General features: G+C 44.9%; 1 protein-coding gene and 1 pseudogene across 3 annotated transcripts in view; one reads left to right on the plus strand and one right to left on the minus strand.

The window, feature by feature from the left end:
* Positions 1-1,688: 1,688 nt before the first annotated feature.
* Positions 1,689-2,399, plus strand: LOC127687908 (rho-related GTP-binding protein RhoN-like; annotated as a pseudogene).
* Positions 2,400-7,656: 5,257 nt separating this feature from the next.
* Positions 7,657-18,961, minus strand: part of Daam1 (dishevelled associated activator of morphogenesis 1) — a 164,601-nt gene continuing 153,296 nt past the window's right edge. For all 3 annotated transcript variants that reach the window (XM_052185688.1, XM_052185687.1, XM_052185689.1), the window contains 4 exons: positions 17,380-17,440; positions 14,353-14,484; positions 10,898-11,068; positions 7,657-10,306 (listed from right to left, as the gene is read on the minus strand). In XM_052185688.1, the coding sequence (XP_052041648.1) occupies positions 10,097-10,306; positions 10,898-11,068; positions 14,353-14,484; positions 17,380-17,440 (574 nt within the window). In that variant the 3' untranslated portion in view covers positions 7,657-10,096. The remainder of the gene's footprint in view (positions 10,307-10,897; positions 11,069-14,352; positions 14,485-17,379; positions 17,441-18,961) is intronic.

Here is an 18,961-nt window from a genome sequence, read left to right on the forward strand (position 1 = left end):
TGGAATGAACTACAATCTAGAATTGGAAGGCTCACCTATGATCCTAATCTGGAGGCTCAGAGATATAAGTTTCTGACCTGGATCTTGGCATGGAGATCTTGAAGCATAGTGGCTATGAATTCCAGAAGATTAAGACAAGGAGATCTCCAAGTTCAAGATCATCTGGGATTAAAGGCACGGAAGCACAAGCCTTTAATCTGGGCCACATCCTCTGCTGGAGAACTACAGTCTTTAATCTGGGCTACACCCTCTGCTGGAGATCTATATAGGGACATTGGAAGAAGGAAGATTGACTCACTCTTCCTTGCCTGTTTGCTTCGTGGGACTAAGCAACTGCTAGATCCGTGGACTTCCATCCACAGCTGCTGCTGCCCATTTTTGGGGAGTTGGACTATAGACTGTAAGTCATTGACAAATTCCCTAACTATATAGAGACTGCCCATACAGAATCTGTGACTCTAGAGAACCCAAACTAATACTCTGTGTAAATGTCAGCTGGAAGGATGAAAAGCTACCTCACTGGGCTTTATATTTTTAAATTTTATCTGTCTGTATATCTAATCTATCTATCCAACAAAACACACACGGTGGGGACACATGCTCAGATGCCATAGCATGCTTACATGGTCAGGAGGTCAGGGGGCAGGGAATAACTTGCTAGAGTCAGTCCTCTCCTTCCAACATGTGGGTTCCAGGGATGGAAATCCTATAATCAGTCTTGGCAGCAAGCACCTTCACCTGCTGAGAGGTCCCATTGGTTTTGTGTTTTTAGATAAGTTGGACAAGTCAAGGGCTTAAAAATCACCCAATCAAGTTGCTGATTTGCTGCAGGTGGTTGGGTATACAAAGCCTGAACTTGACATGCACATTTCTTGGCCACACACACAGGGGACTTCTTATTCTTGGAAAGTCCACTTTCTGTTTTAGAGTACTTTTAGGCTAGCAGCAGAACAGAAAGTACCAGAGATTCCAATATGCTCTCTACCTCTACTCCAGCACATCTTCCTCCACATTAGCATCCCACCAGAGAGGGACCGATGAACCTGCATTGACAAATCTCTATCTGTACTAAAATATAAGTTTAAATTGGCATCCTCTCTTGGGGTTGCAGGTCATTGATTGACCCTCGTCCACCTTTGCACTATTACATGGTAATTTTCACATCTAAAGATCATGGCTCTACCTTCTGTTTGATGACCATTAATTTAATTGTTTCCATTCTTTTTCATGAAGTCATATAAATATCACCAGACAGTATATGACCTTTTTTTTTTTTTTATTGGTTTCCTTTGCTTAGCAGCATACACCTGGGTTCCTTGATGTCTTTTCACAGCTTGATTGCTTCAAATACTTTTTTTGGCACTGAGTAATCTCTCAACATCACTTGCACCTGTAACCATTCACTACTTAACTGAAAGGCATCTTGGTGCCTTATTAGTTTTGGAAACTATTAATAAGGCTGCTCTAAGGATCTGCATGTAGGTTCTTGCATGGGCTTATACTCTCATTTGGGTTTTACAAAAAATTTTACAGTCTCATAAGAAATGCCCATCTGCCCTGGATTGTGGCCTGTCCGCTGAATCACTGAAGTTGCAATTGATGGAGTTGCACGTCCTGACCACACCCCCTAGTATGTGCCCACTCCAGCTCTGCTGCCGCTCTCCTTACAGTCACAGGTCAGGTTGCAGATGCCCTCACCCTATACCCGCGCCCTCCATGCCAGGGATGACTGGCAAAGGTGGCAGTGGGTTGTACAGCCCTTGGCGGTCCATGAGGTTGGCGAAGTTGGCACTGCCAGCCGGCTCTGCAACTTCACCTTATCATAGCCACCAAAGCCGAGTTATGTCACCACAGTGTTTGAGAACTACAGTGCCAGCTTCGAGATCGACAAGCGCCACATTGAGCTCAACATGTGGGATACTTCAGGTTCCTCTTGCTATGTATGACAGTGTCCGGGCCTCTGGCCTACCCAGATTCTGATGCCGTGCTCATCTGCTTTGACATCAAGAAGTGGTAAGGAGAGACTCAGGAGTTTTGCCCCAAAGCCAAGGTGGTGCTGGTTGGCTGTAAGCTGGACATGTGGACTGACCTGGCCACACTGCGGGAACTATCCAAGCAGAGACTTATCCCTGTCACACATGAGCAGGGTACTGTGCTGGTCCAGCAGGGGAGCTGTGTCCTACGTTGAATGCTCCTTCCGATCTTCCGAGCACAGTGTCGGGAATGTCTTCCATGTGACCGCAGTGGCTTCTCTTGGCCAAGGCGATAGGTAGTTGTACCTGTATGATTTTCGCCAGGGGAAATGAGGATGAGATGCATAAGGATTGAGCAAAGAGCTCATGTGAGGGGGTTTGCAGTGGGCAGAGAGGGAAGAAGGCTGGGTGAGAGACAAGGTTGCTCCCCTGTATGCTCCTGAACTTTCTTACCTCTTGACTGGCTGGAAGGGCAGGGCAGGCAGAGGAGCAATTCTGGCTGGAACAGCTAGAGGATAGAAGAGTGTCACCCCACATGCTTATCCCCTTCTCTGATGCTGAGAGAGATAACTGGGGAGGCAGCTGGGTGTTCAGGAAACCAAGCAATGACTTTGGTTAATCTCCTGTATAAAGTGATCTTCCATGCTCCCCATTGCCCCCATAGCCCGTCTGCCTTCCCTAAGGGAAGTGTCCAGTTGATGACTTTCTCTGTCTCTCCTCTCACTTCCACATCTGTTCGCACATGCTAACCTTCAGGCAACATGCACTACATTTTAAAGCAAGAAGCTCTTTCCTTCCATCAACCCACCAACCATGTCTAGCTTTCTCTTTTCCCAGCAGTCCGCAAATAAAGCCCATGACCATGGTGGGGGGCGTGGGGATGCCCATCTGTTCTCCAAAGGATCCAGGCCATTTGCATTTCCACATCAGTGAACAAGAGTTCAGGTTGCTCTGCGTCCCAGGCAGCGTTTGGTGTTGGTGTCGTGTTGTCTCCTCTGGGTTTTGGCAACTCTTGGGGGCAGTTGTATCTCATAGCTTTTAATCTGCATTTTCCTCTTGATACTAGTGTGGATACTCTTCTCATAGGTGGTTTTGTTTGTTTGTTTTGTTTTGTTTTCTGTGAGGTGTCCATGGTTTGGTTCATTTGTGGTTGCTGAGTTTTAACACTTAGATGTCTTTTACATCTTGGGTAACATCCCTTTATGGATGTCAGTTGAAAAAACTTTTTACTAGTTGATGGTTCAGAGTTCCATTCTCTTGACTGTTTTTCACAGAGAATTTTTTCCTTCCTCCCTTCTTTTGGAGATGCTGGGGCCTCCAAACGCATGGCCTGGGGCATGCTGAGGGAGAGCTTTCCCATTGAGCTGGCTGGATAGCCAGCCCAGAAAGTTTGAAGTTTTGTTTCACAGATATGGGTTTTGCTGGTCATTGAAATTAAACTCAAGCCAGATTTTCTTCCATCTTTTCCCCAGTTTTTCTTAGCTCTGTTTTGCATTTGAGTCTGATATTCATTTTTTATTTTTTTCTTTGGAGGAGGATGCACTGTGGTCTGCGCCCCGGCTGGCTTTGTGTAGCCTTGACTCCTTTTTCAGGACCCCAGCTGCTGATCTTAAGTGGCTTCTGTCTCTGGTTCCCATTCATGGATCTCTTCCAAGGTCCCAGCTTCGCTATTCAATACTGTGTCGGCTCTTAGGGGTCTCTGGCATTCTCTAGGTGTGTCCAATATCCGGGTGCCACATTTGGCACATGAGGTATATTGATATGGCATAACATATACTAAGCTCACTTAAAACATAACCACATTTTATTCTAACATGATTGCACAGTTTCTAAGCATGAAGTTTGTAAATGATGTTATATAAAAATGTCAAAACACTGGACTTGCTCAATAGATTCTAGATACAGCTTGTCGGCAAGCACCCAATAAATTACTGGATTTTGGTTGAGATTTTATCGAATCTATCAATCAGGCTGGGAAGCCCAGATATGCTAACACTGCAAATGTGAACTATCTTACTTCTTGATTTTCAGTTTCTTCCCACAGTCTTGTTTCCCTCCTCTAAATCTCACAGAGATTTTGTTAGATCTGTGCCTATAGACTGTTTCATTTTGGGAGGTACTTACATGAATAGGGTTGTATGCTGAATTTCAAACGCTACTAGTTTATACCTGGTACATAGGGAAATGATGGACTTTTGTGTATTATTAACCTGGTGTCCTATAGTCCGGCTCTCCTTTTAAAAATGCCCTCTTTTCCTTCAGTTTTTTGGAGACTTTGTCTAACATCCTCCCCAGGAACTGCCTCTGATTCTGGAATGAACAGATAAGCCCAAGACAATGAGACTTGGAATGTTTCTTACCCTGGAGGCAGGGATGAGGATGTTAACTATAAATGATCCCTGTCACAGGGGACTGTAGACTTGTCACAAATAGACCAATGTGACCTAATGGATGTGTACTGAGCTGGGAAAGCAGCACTGGAAATAAGTGTTATTAACCCACTTCCCCTCCTCCTGGAGCAGCTACACAGGGAGACAGAGAGAACTAATTAGCACAAGTCTTGAGTGTGACTGTCCTCTGAGCCACGCCACCACCATCTTGGGGAGCTCACCTGCAAAAGGACCATCCCAGCTGGGTTTGTTGACTACTAGGCTGTTCTCAACTTGTGAATCTCCAGCAGGGGTCACATATCAGAAATCCCGCATATCAGATATTTACTTTACAGTTCATAACAGTAGCAAAACTATTGTTATAAAGTAGCAAGAAAATAATTTGGTGGTGGTGGTGGAGTCACCACATGAGAAAGTGTATTAAAGGATTACAGCATTGGGAAGGTAAAACATACTGGTTTACACTCTCTCTCGTGGAGGGTGGGAAGGCCACACTCTCACCTGGGCATCCAGTTGCTCCCTATCCCCTATTGTATGCAACTCAGCCTTAATTGCACGTGGAGGGGTGGTGGGGGCAGTATTATTGGCTAAGAGACTAGGGAAAGGGTTTCATCTCATGAGTGGGGATAAGCCCCCCTCACCTATAGCCTGTATGAGCACTCTGTACACTCATTGGTTCTCCTGAGTGAACATGAACAGGATGGTGCCTCCACTTAGCTGTTGGAATTTAGAAGGGTAGGTGTTGGCGGTGGCTGGCCCTGAGGAGAAGGGGTGGATGTTGCTCGTGGCATCCCCTCTGAGAAGGAATTTTACCACCACCAAGTAACATGAACAAATCCATCTCTGCTTAGGAACTGTTTATTTTCTCTGAAAACCCCAAACCTATCGAAGTTTGATAAAAAGTAGATTTCATTTGCTCGGCAAGTTGAGGCAGGACAACTGAACCTGAGGCCAGCATGGGCCTGGAAGAAAACTTTGTGTCTTATTCAAGGTTTCTACTCCTGCACAAACATCATGACCAAGAAGCAAATTGTAGAGGAAAGGGTTTATTCAACTTATACTTTCCACATTGACTTTGATCACCAAAGGAAGTCAGGACTGGAACTCAAGCAGGTCAGGAAGCAGGAGCTGATGCAGAGGCCATGGAGGGATGTTCCTTACTGGCTTGCTTCCCCTGGCTGGCTCAGCCCTGCTCTCTTATAGAACCCAAGACTACCAGTCCAGAGATGGCACCACCCACAAGGGGCCCTCCCCTCTTAATCACTAAATGTGAAAATGCCCCACAGCTGGATCTCATGGAGACACTTCCCCAACTGAAGCTCCTTTTTTCGGTGATAACTCCAGCCTGTGTCAAGTTGACACACAAAACCAGCCAGTACAAGAGGCCTTCTCAGAAAAAGGAAAAAAAAATGACAAGAAAAAAAAGCAACCTTCGTCTGTGCTCATATTGTTTGTTTGATGGCATGGAAACACATTTGATTACAATGCCAGGGAAGAGATCAAAGGCCACTGGGCCATTTTCTTCACTGTCCAGACAATGTCAAAACATTTATGTGTATGAGTATTTTCCTTGCAAGTCCCTGTCTGTGTATCACATGTGTGCAAGGTGCCTAAAGAGGCCAGGAAGAGGTGTTATATCCCCTGGAACTGGAGTTACAGATGGTTGTGAGCCACCATGTGGGTGCTGGGAATTGAACCCAAATCCTCTTCAAGAGCAAGTGTTCGCAACCACTGAGCAATCTCTCAAGCCCCAGTATGTATGCATGTCATTACTGTTTCTTGTGTGTGTGTGTAGGTTATGTTTTTTTTTAATAGTTTAGATACCCAGAGATAGAATTACTGGTTCCTCTGCAGTAAGTACTCTTAACCACCAAGATATTTTTCCAGTCACCTCAATTTTTTTTTAAACTTAAACAAAGTTCATATTATTGGGAGGGAGCATACAGATATAGAGAGGTAACACAATCTAAGTACTATGTAATAAGCAGACCTCAGTAATTAGAACCTATATATATGATCCAGAGGCAGGGAAGTCCTGTGTCCATTACCACAAATACTACGAAGCTGGCATCTACTCAACTACCCATCAAAAGCTGCCCAGCCTTCAGAATTTCCTATAGTGGCCTTTGGAATGATTATGACCAAACCAATGTGCCCAAACTGGCTTAGAGAGATGGCTTCTCCCTTGAAGGTACAGAGACTGGAGTCAAGATCTCCAGAATCCATGGAAAAACAGGGCAGGTATTGTGGTAGCCTGCAATTTCAGCACTCAGGAGGTAGAAATAAGATTCTCCTAAATAAACCAGTAAATTAGGCTAGCCAGAATTAGCAAGCTGGAATTGTCATTTGGTGACAGTCTCAATATGGTGGAAATTGATTAATATGCTAAGTCAACTTCAGGACTCCATATGCATGCCCATAAGTGTAAACACACTTGTTTACACAACATTAAACACACACACACACACACACACACACACACGCTTTCCAACTTACTGCATATAAATCCACTTCAGGCTGCAGAAAAAGGGCACCGTTCTAGATGGGTCACATGATGTGACTCTGCTAGAAGTGATCATCTCCCCAGCTACACCACGGTTGGATGAGTGAAGACTAAACTGACTATAACGATCTGAAGTCTCCACATCTTGTCATGTCTCCATCCATGTATCGAGGGCAAGTCTCTATGTGGTCCTGTATGTAGCTCCACACTCACGTACAGACAGGAGGCAATGGTGTGCTTGTGTTGCAGGATTGGTGGTCTCTCCTGTCTAAACTCCAGCAGCAGAGAGCAGTTTTAGGAACTGTGCAGTTACCCTGTAACTTAATGGCAAACAAAGCTGGCGGCAGTAATTGGAACACTGAGTCCAAAGATCAGGAAGGTCAGAGCACGGAGGGCTTGATGGATGTTTTCAGCTTGACTTCAAATCGGATTGAGCTGAAAGGAGCCTATTGGGGTGTCTTCCTCCACACAGGCGGCGTTTCTCATACTGATGCACATGTGAAATGTTTCATGATGCACAGGTGTTGATGCTGGAGGCGGGAGCTCCACCACACTTAACTCAAAGGCACAGATGTGCCACATAAACCAAGAACGGACAGAGTTAGCAGTGTAGTCTAGACATATGACGCTGCTGCACTAGGGACTTACATGCCTTTAACTCCAGGATAAGCATGTTTTAAAATACATATACAGTTCTGATTCACTGATTTGCTACATTTAAATTCAATGGTAGAATGTACTACCATTTAACCTCACCATTTTTATAGTACATAGAAAACACATCTGTACACCCAGTGAAGTCATCTTTATTGCATATTGCTATTTTAAAAAAATGTACAGTCTCACAGCACACACGACATCTTTTTTTTTTTTTCTTCTTGGTTCTGTAACAACAGTCTTACACCTAAAGACTAAGTGGTTCCAGCTACTAAGCTAATAAGATACGAGACATTTAATTAAGTTTAAAAATTATAATGCTTTTCTTTTTTTGGTATTATTTAAAAAAATCTTTAAAATACATACTCAAGAGAGAAAAGTGGCTACTTACACCAGCACCAGTCTAAAAAGTTGTTTTTTGTTTGTTTGTAACAATGGCACATGAAGTTACCTGCACACAGTCTTTATGAAAATAAACCCAAAAGCTGGGAATGGTAAAGGTGGCCTACTAGGAGGGCTACATGGAAGTCAGGATGATTCTAAGAGGGACGAGGGGACATGCAACACAGACTTGCTCTCTGTTGTGAGTCTCTCTCCACAGTTCCAAAACTGAGCCAGACCAAACTTTTCCTGCTATCAATAGAAAAGAATATACAAAGAGGCACTTTAGATCAGGAACAGTGAAATCCATCACTCCACCCCGCTCCTCCTCCTCTCCAAGCTGGCCCGAGCCAAGTCTCCATCAGCATCGCAGCCGGGATGCTTGCACACTGTGGGCAGCTCGGGGCTGGGAGAGTCAGCTCTGCTCTGGACCTGTGACTGCCTTAGTGAAGAGCCGTTTGCTCCCACATGATGGGTAGAAAGGTTGCTAAGTTTGTGATGAAGAAAAACAAAAAAGGTAAAAAAACACAGCTCTTGACAATTCTTAGAGCATTGTTTCACAGCTTGTACACAGCACAGATCCCTCGCCATCCACACTAAACGTTATAGTCCATACAGATTATCTTTTAAATAGTATGGTTCCTGTATACTATGCCCATTGGTATTCTACCGTCCCTGAAAACCCCATTGAGAACGTGAACTCCTTGGTGGGCAGGGACTCTGTCTTGCTTACCACTACAGCTCTTCTATGCCTGGTACATAGTAAGTGCTTAATAAATATCTGATACTTGACTGAAAAACTCAATTTAGTGAGTAAATAATATTGTAGTGCAATAGGAAAAACTACTCTCTCCACAGGAAACCTAACCACAAAAGGACAGATGGAAAAATGAGAAAATGCTAGTCCCTCCCCACACCCTAGTACAAATAAATAAAGCAAAAGGAAACAATAGTAACAGTCCTCTTTACATATCATATAATTTAAGGATACTAGGAGTTGGCAGCTCAGTGGTAAGCGTCCATATTTTATTTTCTACTGCTCATTTTTTTTTTTTTTTATCATTTCTCCCTGAGAGCTTTATTTTTTGGACTGAAATTGTACAGGTAGCGTCACTGACACACAATTTAAAATGACAACATGTAACAGCGATCACTTCAGATATTCTTTGAGATAAATAGATCTGAGCATCCCTGTAGATACTGTTGACGTCTCGTGTCCATTTGAGTGTCCATTATCCCGGACATGCAGCACGGCCTATATGGAAACAGAAGACATCCCAAAAGCACCCCTATGCCTTTAAGAAGAATCTTCAGGGAGTTCTTCCACTAAGTCTTGGATGGGAAATTTTATTTGTCAGGTCTACAGATCTGTATCAATGAGGAGGCTCTGGCAATTCTGGCCCTTAACCAGGATCCAGGAGGCATCACTGGGAAAGTGTGTTTTCAAAACAACAGAACCAATAAAGAAGTCATCAAGAGCACTTGACAGAAAAATTGACGAAATTAGGGGGAAAAACAGTGTTCAAGTTTTAAATATATAAACAAAGTATGACTGACATTCTACATGATATGAATGTGTGCAAGATGTTCTTAACAGATGTTTGTACCCCAGACAAGAGTGTACCCCAACAACAGCATCAGAACCTTGGAGCTGTTCCGCTATGTCAGTCACTGATGCAGGCGGAGGTGCCTTGTCCACAACTGCTGAGCCTCACCCCAGTCTGTTTTCCAACTCCATTTCTACCAGTGAAAATCGTCTCTCTACGCCAACCTTGGGAACCATAAAATACTTCACAAGACAAGCCTTTAACTTCCTCTTTTGTCCCCACCCCCACCCCCTTTAAAGGAATGTCTGTTATCTGTTTCAGGAGAGAGTTTTGTGCTTCTGAACAGGCATGGTGTTCAGGGAAAGAAAATGAACCCCACTCTATATGAATGCATACACAAAGAGTTTCTGGGCACACGCATTGACATGAACTTTTTAAGCATACACATAGGTCCCCGGACAACACTTAAGACTTCTATGTACATTTTCACATATATACACATACATTTACACACACACATTCACACCTTCACTCACAGATGAGAGAAGAAATTGCCATTGTTTTGGATTGCAAGGCAGTGTAATGGAAAGTTCTAGTCACTCCAAAGGGCTGCTACGGCGCTTTCTAGAAAAGGATGCAAGGAAACTAAAAATTAAGTTTTGTGATTGGTCGCTCCCGGCTGCTGTCCGTTACTTGGTTGGAAATGCGTTTCCGGTTCCGTTTGAGTTTTGAAAGGTCTTTGTCGAACACCTCTCCTGAGCGCAGCGCCGAGACCAGGTCGTCGAACTCTCCGCTCTCCTCACTGCTCTCCTTGGCTTTCCTCATCTTCCGCTCCCTCTCCCGCTGCTCTTTGAGCTGTGTGTAGAAAGAGGCCTCTTAGGGTTAGAGTATACTTTGCTTTCAGCATAGGGAAAAGAATTCTGGGCCAAGGGAAGAAATGAATGAATCTCTTATGTGAAGCCATGTGCAGCTACGGCTTGCTAACCTGAATGGATGAAGTGAGGGCTCACTGCAAAAGCAATGGACAGTGAAAAACGCTTACCAACTTCCAGGCAAGTTCTACTATAGTCTTTTTTTAAAAAAGCACTAGAGGTGCTAAACAGATAACTTGTGGCTATTATAAAGGATGTTAATGTCCTTTGGCAAATTTATGATCATTTCTTGAAAGTAACTTCTAAGGAGACAAACTTGCAGTATGCGGATCGACCTTTCAGCCTTCGGAAAGAAGCTGCCAAACTGCTTGAGGGCACCATGGTATGGCTTCGTGCTGTCTGTCGCACTCTGGAAGGCATGGTTTTCCCTGCACAGCACAGGGAACACAGGGCCTGTGTGCTGAAGCATCTAATGTCATATGGCACCACAAAAGGGAAAGACGGACCCACTGACACCCAGGGAGCACTGTGGCCACAGGCCTGCTAGGAGGGCCTGCTGAGGGAGCCCTCTCACCTGCGCCTCCAGGCGTGCACGCCGCTCCTCCTCCTCCTTCCTTTTCCTCATGTTCTCATTTTCCTGTTTCGCTTCTGCCACGGCCTGAAGAAACTGATCAAAGATCCCAAAGAACTCATCTGGCTGTATTTTGCCAGCCTCTTCCCCAAAGTGCTTCACCGCTTTGGTGAACTGGAAGAAAAAAAATTCAGTGAGTTTTTTCCAAGTGAACCGAGCTCATAGTCAAACTGAATTCTCCGGAGAAGGCCGAGAGCCCGGATACCACTGAGGGTTTAGCCAGCCCATTATTTACCTCCAGCTGTTACACGCACCTACTTGTCCTTTCCAAAGCAAGACACAGGCACTCCCTGATTCCAAAGCCACAATTCCTGCCCACTTCATTTTAGCCGAACACCTATGATCTCCTCAGAGATCAGTGTTTACTAAACATTTAGTGTTAACTAAACACTAGTAAACAGGAAGGCAAAATACTGTGGAGCAGGCAGGACACGCAAGACACAGAGACTAAGAGCAAGCACCGCAGCGGTTGGAAACTGTATGTTAAGTTTTCCTTTGAAGTACTTTAATTCCACTTACTGGGCCTCGTGGGGGACACGAGACAGATGGGGCCAGAGACTCAGCCGCTTCCTTCTGCCCATAAATAATGCTGACACTGTCTGCAGGCTCTCCAGCTCTAATTAGGAAACAATAACTGACTGCGGACGCATCACTGTCATCCCAAGTTTGTGGCTGACAGGACTTTAGGCCAATCCTACCACTCAGAAATCTTTGTAATGTCTCTCTTTCAAAGCAGACAAATACAAAGGAATAATTTTAAAAATTTAAACAAAATATACAGCAATAAACCAGTATGTGCAGTTTCTCTTTAACCCTCTTAACTGTTTCTGGTTTTCTGAGGCCTTTCTTTTCTAACTTAGAGAGTTGGCTTTCCTAACTCTCCGCATTACTCAGACGTGGCGCCATTACTGTCAGCACCCTGTTCCTAGGGTGAGGGCCCAGTTGCTGGCCCTGCGCAGCCCAGCTCAGAGATCAGGCTGCAGAGTCCACAGAATTCTCTTTCCTGTGCTAACCAACTGTGTTCCAATCCAACCTTCTATTTTCTTCAGATTCAGATCATGGTGGTAAGTTTGCATCATCTTCAAGAGGTTTCTATTTGACTCAATTTTTCTTGTGTTACCTACATTACTTATATTGTTAAAGCTTCTGATATTACAGTAATATTATGCATATTAAAGAATGTTTACCATGTTTTTATATATAACAAGTTTGACTAAGATACATATATATATGTGTATATATTTTTTACATATTTTATAATTACTTTAAATATTTTATCTAGTTATGGTGTGTGCACACATATAAGTATGCAGGTGCATTTGTACAGTGGTATCCATGTGGAGGTCAGAGGTCAACTTTTAAAGTCACTTCTCTCCTCCTGGTGGGTACCAGGATGGAACTCAGGTTTGCATGAAAAGTGGTTTTACCCACTGAGACATTTCACTGGCCCTCAGTTTTTTTTTGTTTTGTTTTGTTTTTTTTGGACAGGGTTTCTCTGTGTAGCCCTGGCTGTCCTGGAACTTACTCTGTAGACCAGACTGGCCTCGAACTCAGAAATCTCTGAGTGTCTCTGCCTCCCAAGTGCTGGGATTAAAGGCGTGTGACACCACTGCCCGGCTTGGCCCTCAGATTTTAAAACATATTTTTCCAACCATTTTCTCCTAATGTAGAGCTGTTCTCCATGTTTTACTTATTTGGAAATATTCTATTACAAAACAGAATTCTTTAGGGAAAAACATAACATTCTTCACACACCACATTAGAGTAGTCTAGCTTGATTCATGGTTTTATAAGCTGATCTCTAAAACTTCTGGTATGAACAAAACAGTAATAAACAGTCTACAGCTGAGCTTCTCAAATATTCAAGTTCATGCACTTTAAACCATCATGGATGACCTTTTTATCTAGGAATTCTAGTGACAATGAAGTCATATGTATTTTAGTTTTAGAAATCTGAAGGAACCTCAAGCCAGATAAATGTTCCCACACACAAACCCACAGGGTATTCTGTATGTGTGTTTTAAAAAAAAGATAACCCGTTGATTCCCTGTTTCAGCTCCGCGCTGAGGTAGGCAGGGGTCCCTTCTTTCACAAACACAACAGTGGATAGGCATCCCCTGGTGGCGGTTTGGACCACACCTGTGGGTATTATTTGTCTTGATCTCACTGTGGTATGTCAGAGTTGGATCCCTAATAGCGGCTCTGAGGTACATGCAGTCTCCTTGTTTATTGGTAAGGCTGGAAGGTCATACTGAAATTAGCTGATGTTTGTGAACATACCCTCTGAACTTGAGCTCAGTCATCCACACCAAATAACTCAACCTGACCACTGAAAATGATGCCTACTAGTCAAGTTTGAAGGAGAGACTTAAGCAAAAGGACTATGGTGGAAGATTATTCTGGTCAGTATCAACTTGATATAAAGCTAGACATATCTGGGGAGAGCAGAATATCAGTGGAGGACTTGCTACAACAAACAGGCCTGTGGGCAAGTCTGTGGGGCATTTTCTTGATTAACTGATGTTGGTGAGCTCAGCCCATCCTGGACTGAATGAAGAAGGCTGAGCAAGCCATGGGGAGCAAGCCCATGAGCAGCAAGCACTCCTCCATGGTCTCTGCTGCACTTCCTGCCTTGAACTCACGCCCAGACTTCCCTGCAGGATGGACTGTGATTGGGGCATGTAAGCCAAATAAACTCTTTCCTCCCAAAGCTGCTGTTGGTCATTTTATTTATTTAGCACAGCAACAAAAATCAAACTTAAGAGATGGGCTGTGTAGAACTGTGTGGTGGGGAATGGACTTAATAACATCTATGAACAGCGAGAAGCTGCCCAAGGGAAGCTATAACAGGAGAGCATGCTTATAACTGTTGGTTGTTAGCCAACAAAAGCCTTTCTCATACAAGAAAACAAATCTTAAATAGAAAGTATCACTAAAAAAATGTCTCACTAAAATGAGTGATGCTGTAAGGTGCAATGCATCACTACTGATATGCTCTGCATGTCAGCCTCTGTCCCCTTGAGATAAACATCCTACACAGATATATGTGGCCCTGCTCACACCTGCTCCTAGCTCTCATCACTTACTCTGCCTCCAGAGATAAACATATCCATCCAGTGGCCACCAAGGCAAAGGTGCCCCCATTCCAACCTGCAAGGTCTTGCTAACCAAAAGGCAACACAAGCCAGTTAGACACTAAGGGCTACTACCCTGGAGATGAAAATACAACTCTTCCACAGAACAGCCGGATCTGGAAAACAATTATCTGCTGCAGCGTTTCCTGACCACGATGTTCAAATACTACTCTTGCTTCTTCCCAAATGGGCTGCTGTCCTTTAGCAACCACACAAAAGCTCAGGGCGGAAGAACCATGTGAGTACGTGCACAGGGAAATTTACCAGCTCTTTAGCTTCTGCTAGAAGATCTTCAACATCTGAGAAACTGAAGCTAGCCAGGGTGATGAACTGGCTGACAACAGACACGAACTTGTCTCCAGGCTGTGGGGGCTGAGTCTTCTGATACTCCAGCTCCTGAAACACAGAAAGCAGATGCTGACGGCAGAGGTTTCACATGGACGCATCATGTAAAAGGTCTCTTGTCAGTTCACTTCCCCACCAGGGCCATGCCCATGTGTGCAGACATAGCTGAAAACAGCTACTTAATTTTCCGAGTATTTTAACCAAGGTGATTTCACACTGTCTTTAGAAGCAAATGCATACTTGGTTAAAATGAACAGAACTCAATCAGTAGGATTCGAAGTATTTATGAGGCTGAGCCTGCTGGCTAATGTTCTGGTACAGTATTTCAGTGTCTTGATGTTTCTTCTTCGTTTTGTTTGGTTTTTCTGATTTTGGTTTTTTCCTCTTTCATCATCTACCAATTCTATTTACTTTTTACATTTGATCTTAGCCAAAAGGCCGAGAAGCGATCTCTATTTACTTTTTAAACCATGGTATCTAGGTCAGCAGAACTGCAGCTGTAGCTCTTGGCAACAGGCTCATCCCCCTCCTTGCGTCCTGTCCACACCAATAATGGGTCTTGGTGAATAGGCAGGTAGGAAAATGAATCGTTTGTTCATTTCCCTTGTTCACCACTACTATGGTGGCAACCACACAGAGGACTGAAGTCAAATTTCAGTCATCAAGTCCAGCCATTTTGAAACACACATTTTTAACAGCTACAGTTCCCCAGCATTGTTATCCCCTCTGCATAGATACAGGGAGCTTAGAGGACTTTAATTCTTTGCTCAAAAATCAAGAAGTTGATCAGTGATAGAGCTGCATCTGAGCAAGGTCTGCCCGCCCCAGTGCTAGCAATATCTATGCTAGCCAGCAGACTTGCTGAGGGTCATGGGATTTCCCTGCACCTGCTTTGGCAGAGACTGCTCAGCAGGAGTCTGGCGCCCAAGGGCTATGGGTTCTGACTCAGTACCAGTCTACTGCTGATGCTGTTCTTAGTGGCAGACTAAATGGAATGACAGAAGTAGAAACTCAAACTATGGAGCCATCTCTGACTGAACACATCATCACAGTTTTAGTATCTTGATATAAATATTGTATATACAGACAGATGGACGGACAGACAGACACCCTGTGCTGGTGTAGGGATGGTGAGCTATCTTAAAAGATGTCATTATCCAATCCATCACTGTATCTGGATTTATCTCTGACACTTGTCACTTGGACAAAGCACAATTAGGATGCATGGGCACAATGAATATCAGGGAGAGTCAAGCTCTGCAGCCTCCTAACATGCCCAGTTATAGCCTCACATTTCAGCTGCCAGGGGCAGAGACAGGCTCTGTCCTAGCCCGTGATTTTGTTAACTTGATACAAGCTAGGGCCATTAGGGAAGAAGGAATCACAAATGAGAAGACGCCCCCTCCAGACTGGCCTGCAGACATGTCTTTAGGGTCATATTGCTATGAGAAGGCCCAGCTGTTTGTGGGCTGTGAGACCCCTGGGCAGGTGGTCCTTGGTGGTGTAAGAAGGCAAACTGAGCAAGCCACGAGGGCTGAGCCAGCAAGCAGCGTTCTCTCCGGCCTCTGCTTCAGTTCCTGGCTCCTGCTGCTGTTCCTGTCCTGAGTTCTTGCCCTGACTCCTGTTGATCCTCTCCTCCCTAAGTGCTTTTGGTCATGGAGTTAACCACAGCAAAAATCCCCTACCTCAGACAGGCTCTGCGGTCCCTTCACTATTAAGAACATGATGCAGTACACGCCACCCAGGAGAGGTGACACACGTATGCTTTAGCAAGCAAAGCCACAGCACGTCCCGGGAAGAGCACCTTGACCTGGTGGCCTTCTAACTCAGACACAGGGTTCGAGAGTGCCCACCACCTGTCTTAGGGATGATGCAACTACTGCTTGAGTCTCAAGAAAGTCTACATGAGGAGAGGGTAACCACTGAAGTTATTAAGCATATCTGCTAGGCTGGGCCTTCTAAAAATCCATGGAGAATGTCTGATTGTTTTTGATTAAAACGAGAAAAGAGGGTGGGTACCTTGGCATTTGGAGATAAATTACCTGCAAAGTATTTAAGGGAGGGGCAAATTTCAGACAGCTTCTGAATCAGTAACCTCACCCAGTACAAACATAGCCAACTGGGCAGGGCGGTGAGTGTGGCTCTCATCCCAGGACTGGTTCCCTGGAGCCGCATTCATGCAGACACTCCTATGGTGGCGTACTAGTGCAGCTGTGCTACATTCTTCTGACTCCCTCCAAGCTTCTGCACATTCCTGTGGTTCCTTTTTATCTTCTGTACCTGGGCAGGCCCTCCTATGTACCTTTCTACACCATCCCGCGTCTAAGCCCTAACTGGAGTTCATCTCCTCCAGTAGGAACACTTCCTACAGAACCCACAATCAATCACAAGCTTCCGGGCTAGCCTCAATCCAGCCCTTCCATCAAGTCCCTCTTTGATCCCCACACTTGTCTAGACAGGGTCCTGCCAAGGGAACTGGCTGCTCTCACTGCAGCATTGGAAAGAAGGGTCTCTAGGTCACTATGTCTTTGTGCCTTGGACACAACATGCTATGCCCAAGTGTGTGTTTGGTGAAAACTCCCCAAATGATCAGATCAGAAGTAGCAGAGAGGTTTCCATTAGCCTGTGGAGGGTCACGTCAAACGGTAACAGAACATGGAAACGGAAGGTTGCCTCTCCCGGTCCACTCAGGCTAAGACCTGCATCCTGGGTGAGCTGGTGACCCTCCCTGCCCACCTCCAGCTCCTACTGCACAGAGCCACTCAGGACATTTGGCTGCATGAAACTGTGGTACTACACTGGGCACAGCTGGTGCCTGCTTCTTTCTGGTCACTCTCACAGAATCCTGTTTATCCTGGGCAGAGCACACGCCAGGGGCGCCCCTGTGCTCCAGGTCTGCACACCAGTGAAGCAGTGAGGCCATTCTGGTGGGAAGCAGGTACTCACCGTCTCTACAGCTCTCAGGCCGCTCCTCAGGGTGCTGATCTCTTTGTCCAACTCAGTCATGCTGTCGGAGAGAGCGACATCTTAGCAGTCAGCAAGCAGCTGACAGGAGCAATAAATACACTGTGGTTCAAGACAGAGCACGCTTGGAGGCAGGCAAATGTTTAGTTATACACTATATTTCCAGGGTCAGTGAGACGCCTCAGTGGGGAAAAGTGCTTGCTGCCAAGCTTGACAACCCCAGGTTACTCCCAAGGACGCATGTGGTAGGAGAAAACAGTTGTTATGACTTCCAAAGACCATCATGGAGCATGCATGTGTACACATGTACACAAATGTGCATACACACATGTACACACACACATACTCACACACTAAATAAACGTGATAAAATGAAAAAAAGTCGTCCCCCCCGCCCCCGGTCATTCTCAGATCTCACAAAAGCTACAGCATTTAAAAAACCATGTGACTTATGTGTATAATTTTAATTTTTCCTGCACATTTTTTTTGTTTTCCTCTGCCAGCAGGTATATTTTATAGGTTAAAAATAGCAGAAGAAAAATGTTTCCCATGTGTGCTGAAATATTTTATGTTTGAATCACAGAACACCTTTGCTTCAGCAAGTTGGTGTATGTAGAAATGAGCATTTCAAATGAGTTAGGCTCTCTAGGAAGGTGGCCTGCCCCGAACCCCATTCAGTCAGGACCCCGCCGCTAACCGGCTGCAGCAGTGGGAATAGCACAGCCTCAATCAGCAGGCATTTGGCTGAGAGCTGTCCTGGCTACTTTTCACTTTACTGCCTTCTCTGTTTTCAGTGGAGAAAGATTCCGGGGCTTCTCCTATGCCTTCTATTTCACGGCTTTTAAAAATTAAAAGCTCAACTCTCACAACCATATCAAAGAACTCTTCAATAGCTCATTTACTCAAATATATTCAAATAATTTCTTGTGTTACTTATTCTATTACTTACATCAAGGTCTGAGAGAGAGAGAAAGAGAGAGAGAGAGAGAGAGAGAGAGAGAGAGAGAGAGCGCACTCATTATTCTAGGTTGTAAATTCACAGCAAAGGGTGCAGCTTACATATCTGTCTATCAGAAGGAGGGGTGGAAAGCTGCCTATTTCTATCTCTGAAACAGCGCGAGATTTGTGGGGAAAGTTTGGCAACTTCCCATTTTATTTTTAGCTTCTTGATTTGCATAACGACTGCTTCCCATTAACACGCTGCTTGGCTCCAAGGAGTGTGTGCATCTGTGAAAGTGCCTGGCAGCTCCCTCACACGGAGGCCTTCCTCCCCTTTGCTTCACCTTGTGTCCTCTGACTCAGGGCTCCCGTGTTCAGTGAGCTGCTCGCTCTTCAGAAGCACTCTATGTGAGGCTAACCCTACGGCCTCACATGTGGGCAGGTGCCCTCCCACTGGCAGCATCCCCGGCCTTCGGTTTACTTTTGGTTGAGACAGTCTCACTAGGTTGTCCAGGCCAGCCTTGAGCTTGCTTGGTAGCCCAGGCAGGAACTCAACTTGCAGCCCTGCCTCTGTTTTCTGAGTCAGGGAAGCTAAAAGGCCTGGCTGATGCTTATACTTTAAGAA

This window comes from Apodemus sylvaticus, chromosome 6, assembly GCF_947179515.1.
Source record: "Apodemus sylvaticus chromosome 6, mApoSyl1.1, whole genome shotgun sequence".
Lineage (NCBI taxonomy): Eukaryota > Metazoa > Chordata > Mammalia > Rodentia > Muridae > Apodemus > Apodemus sylvaticus.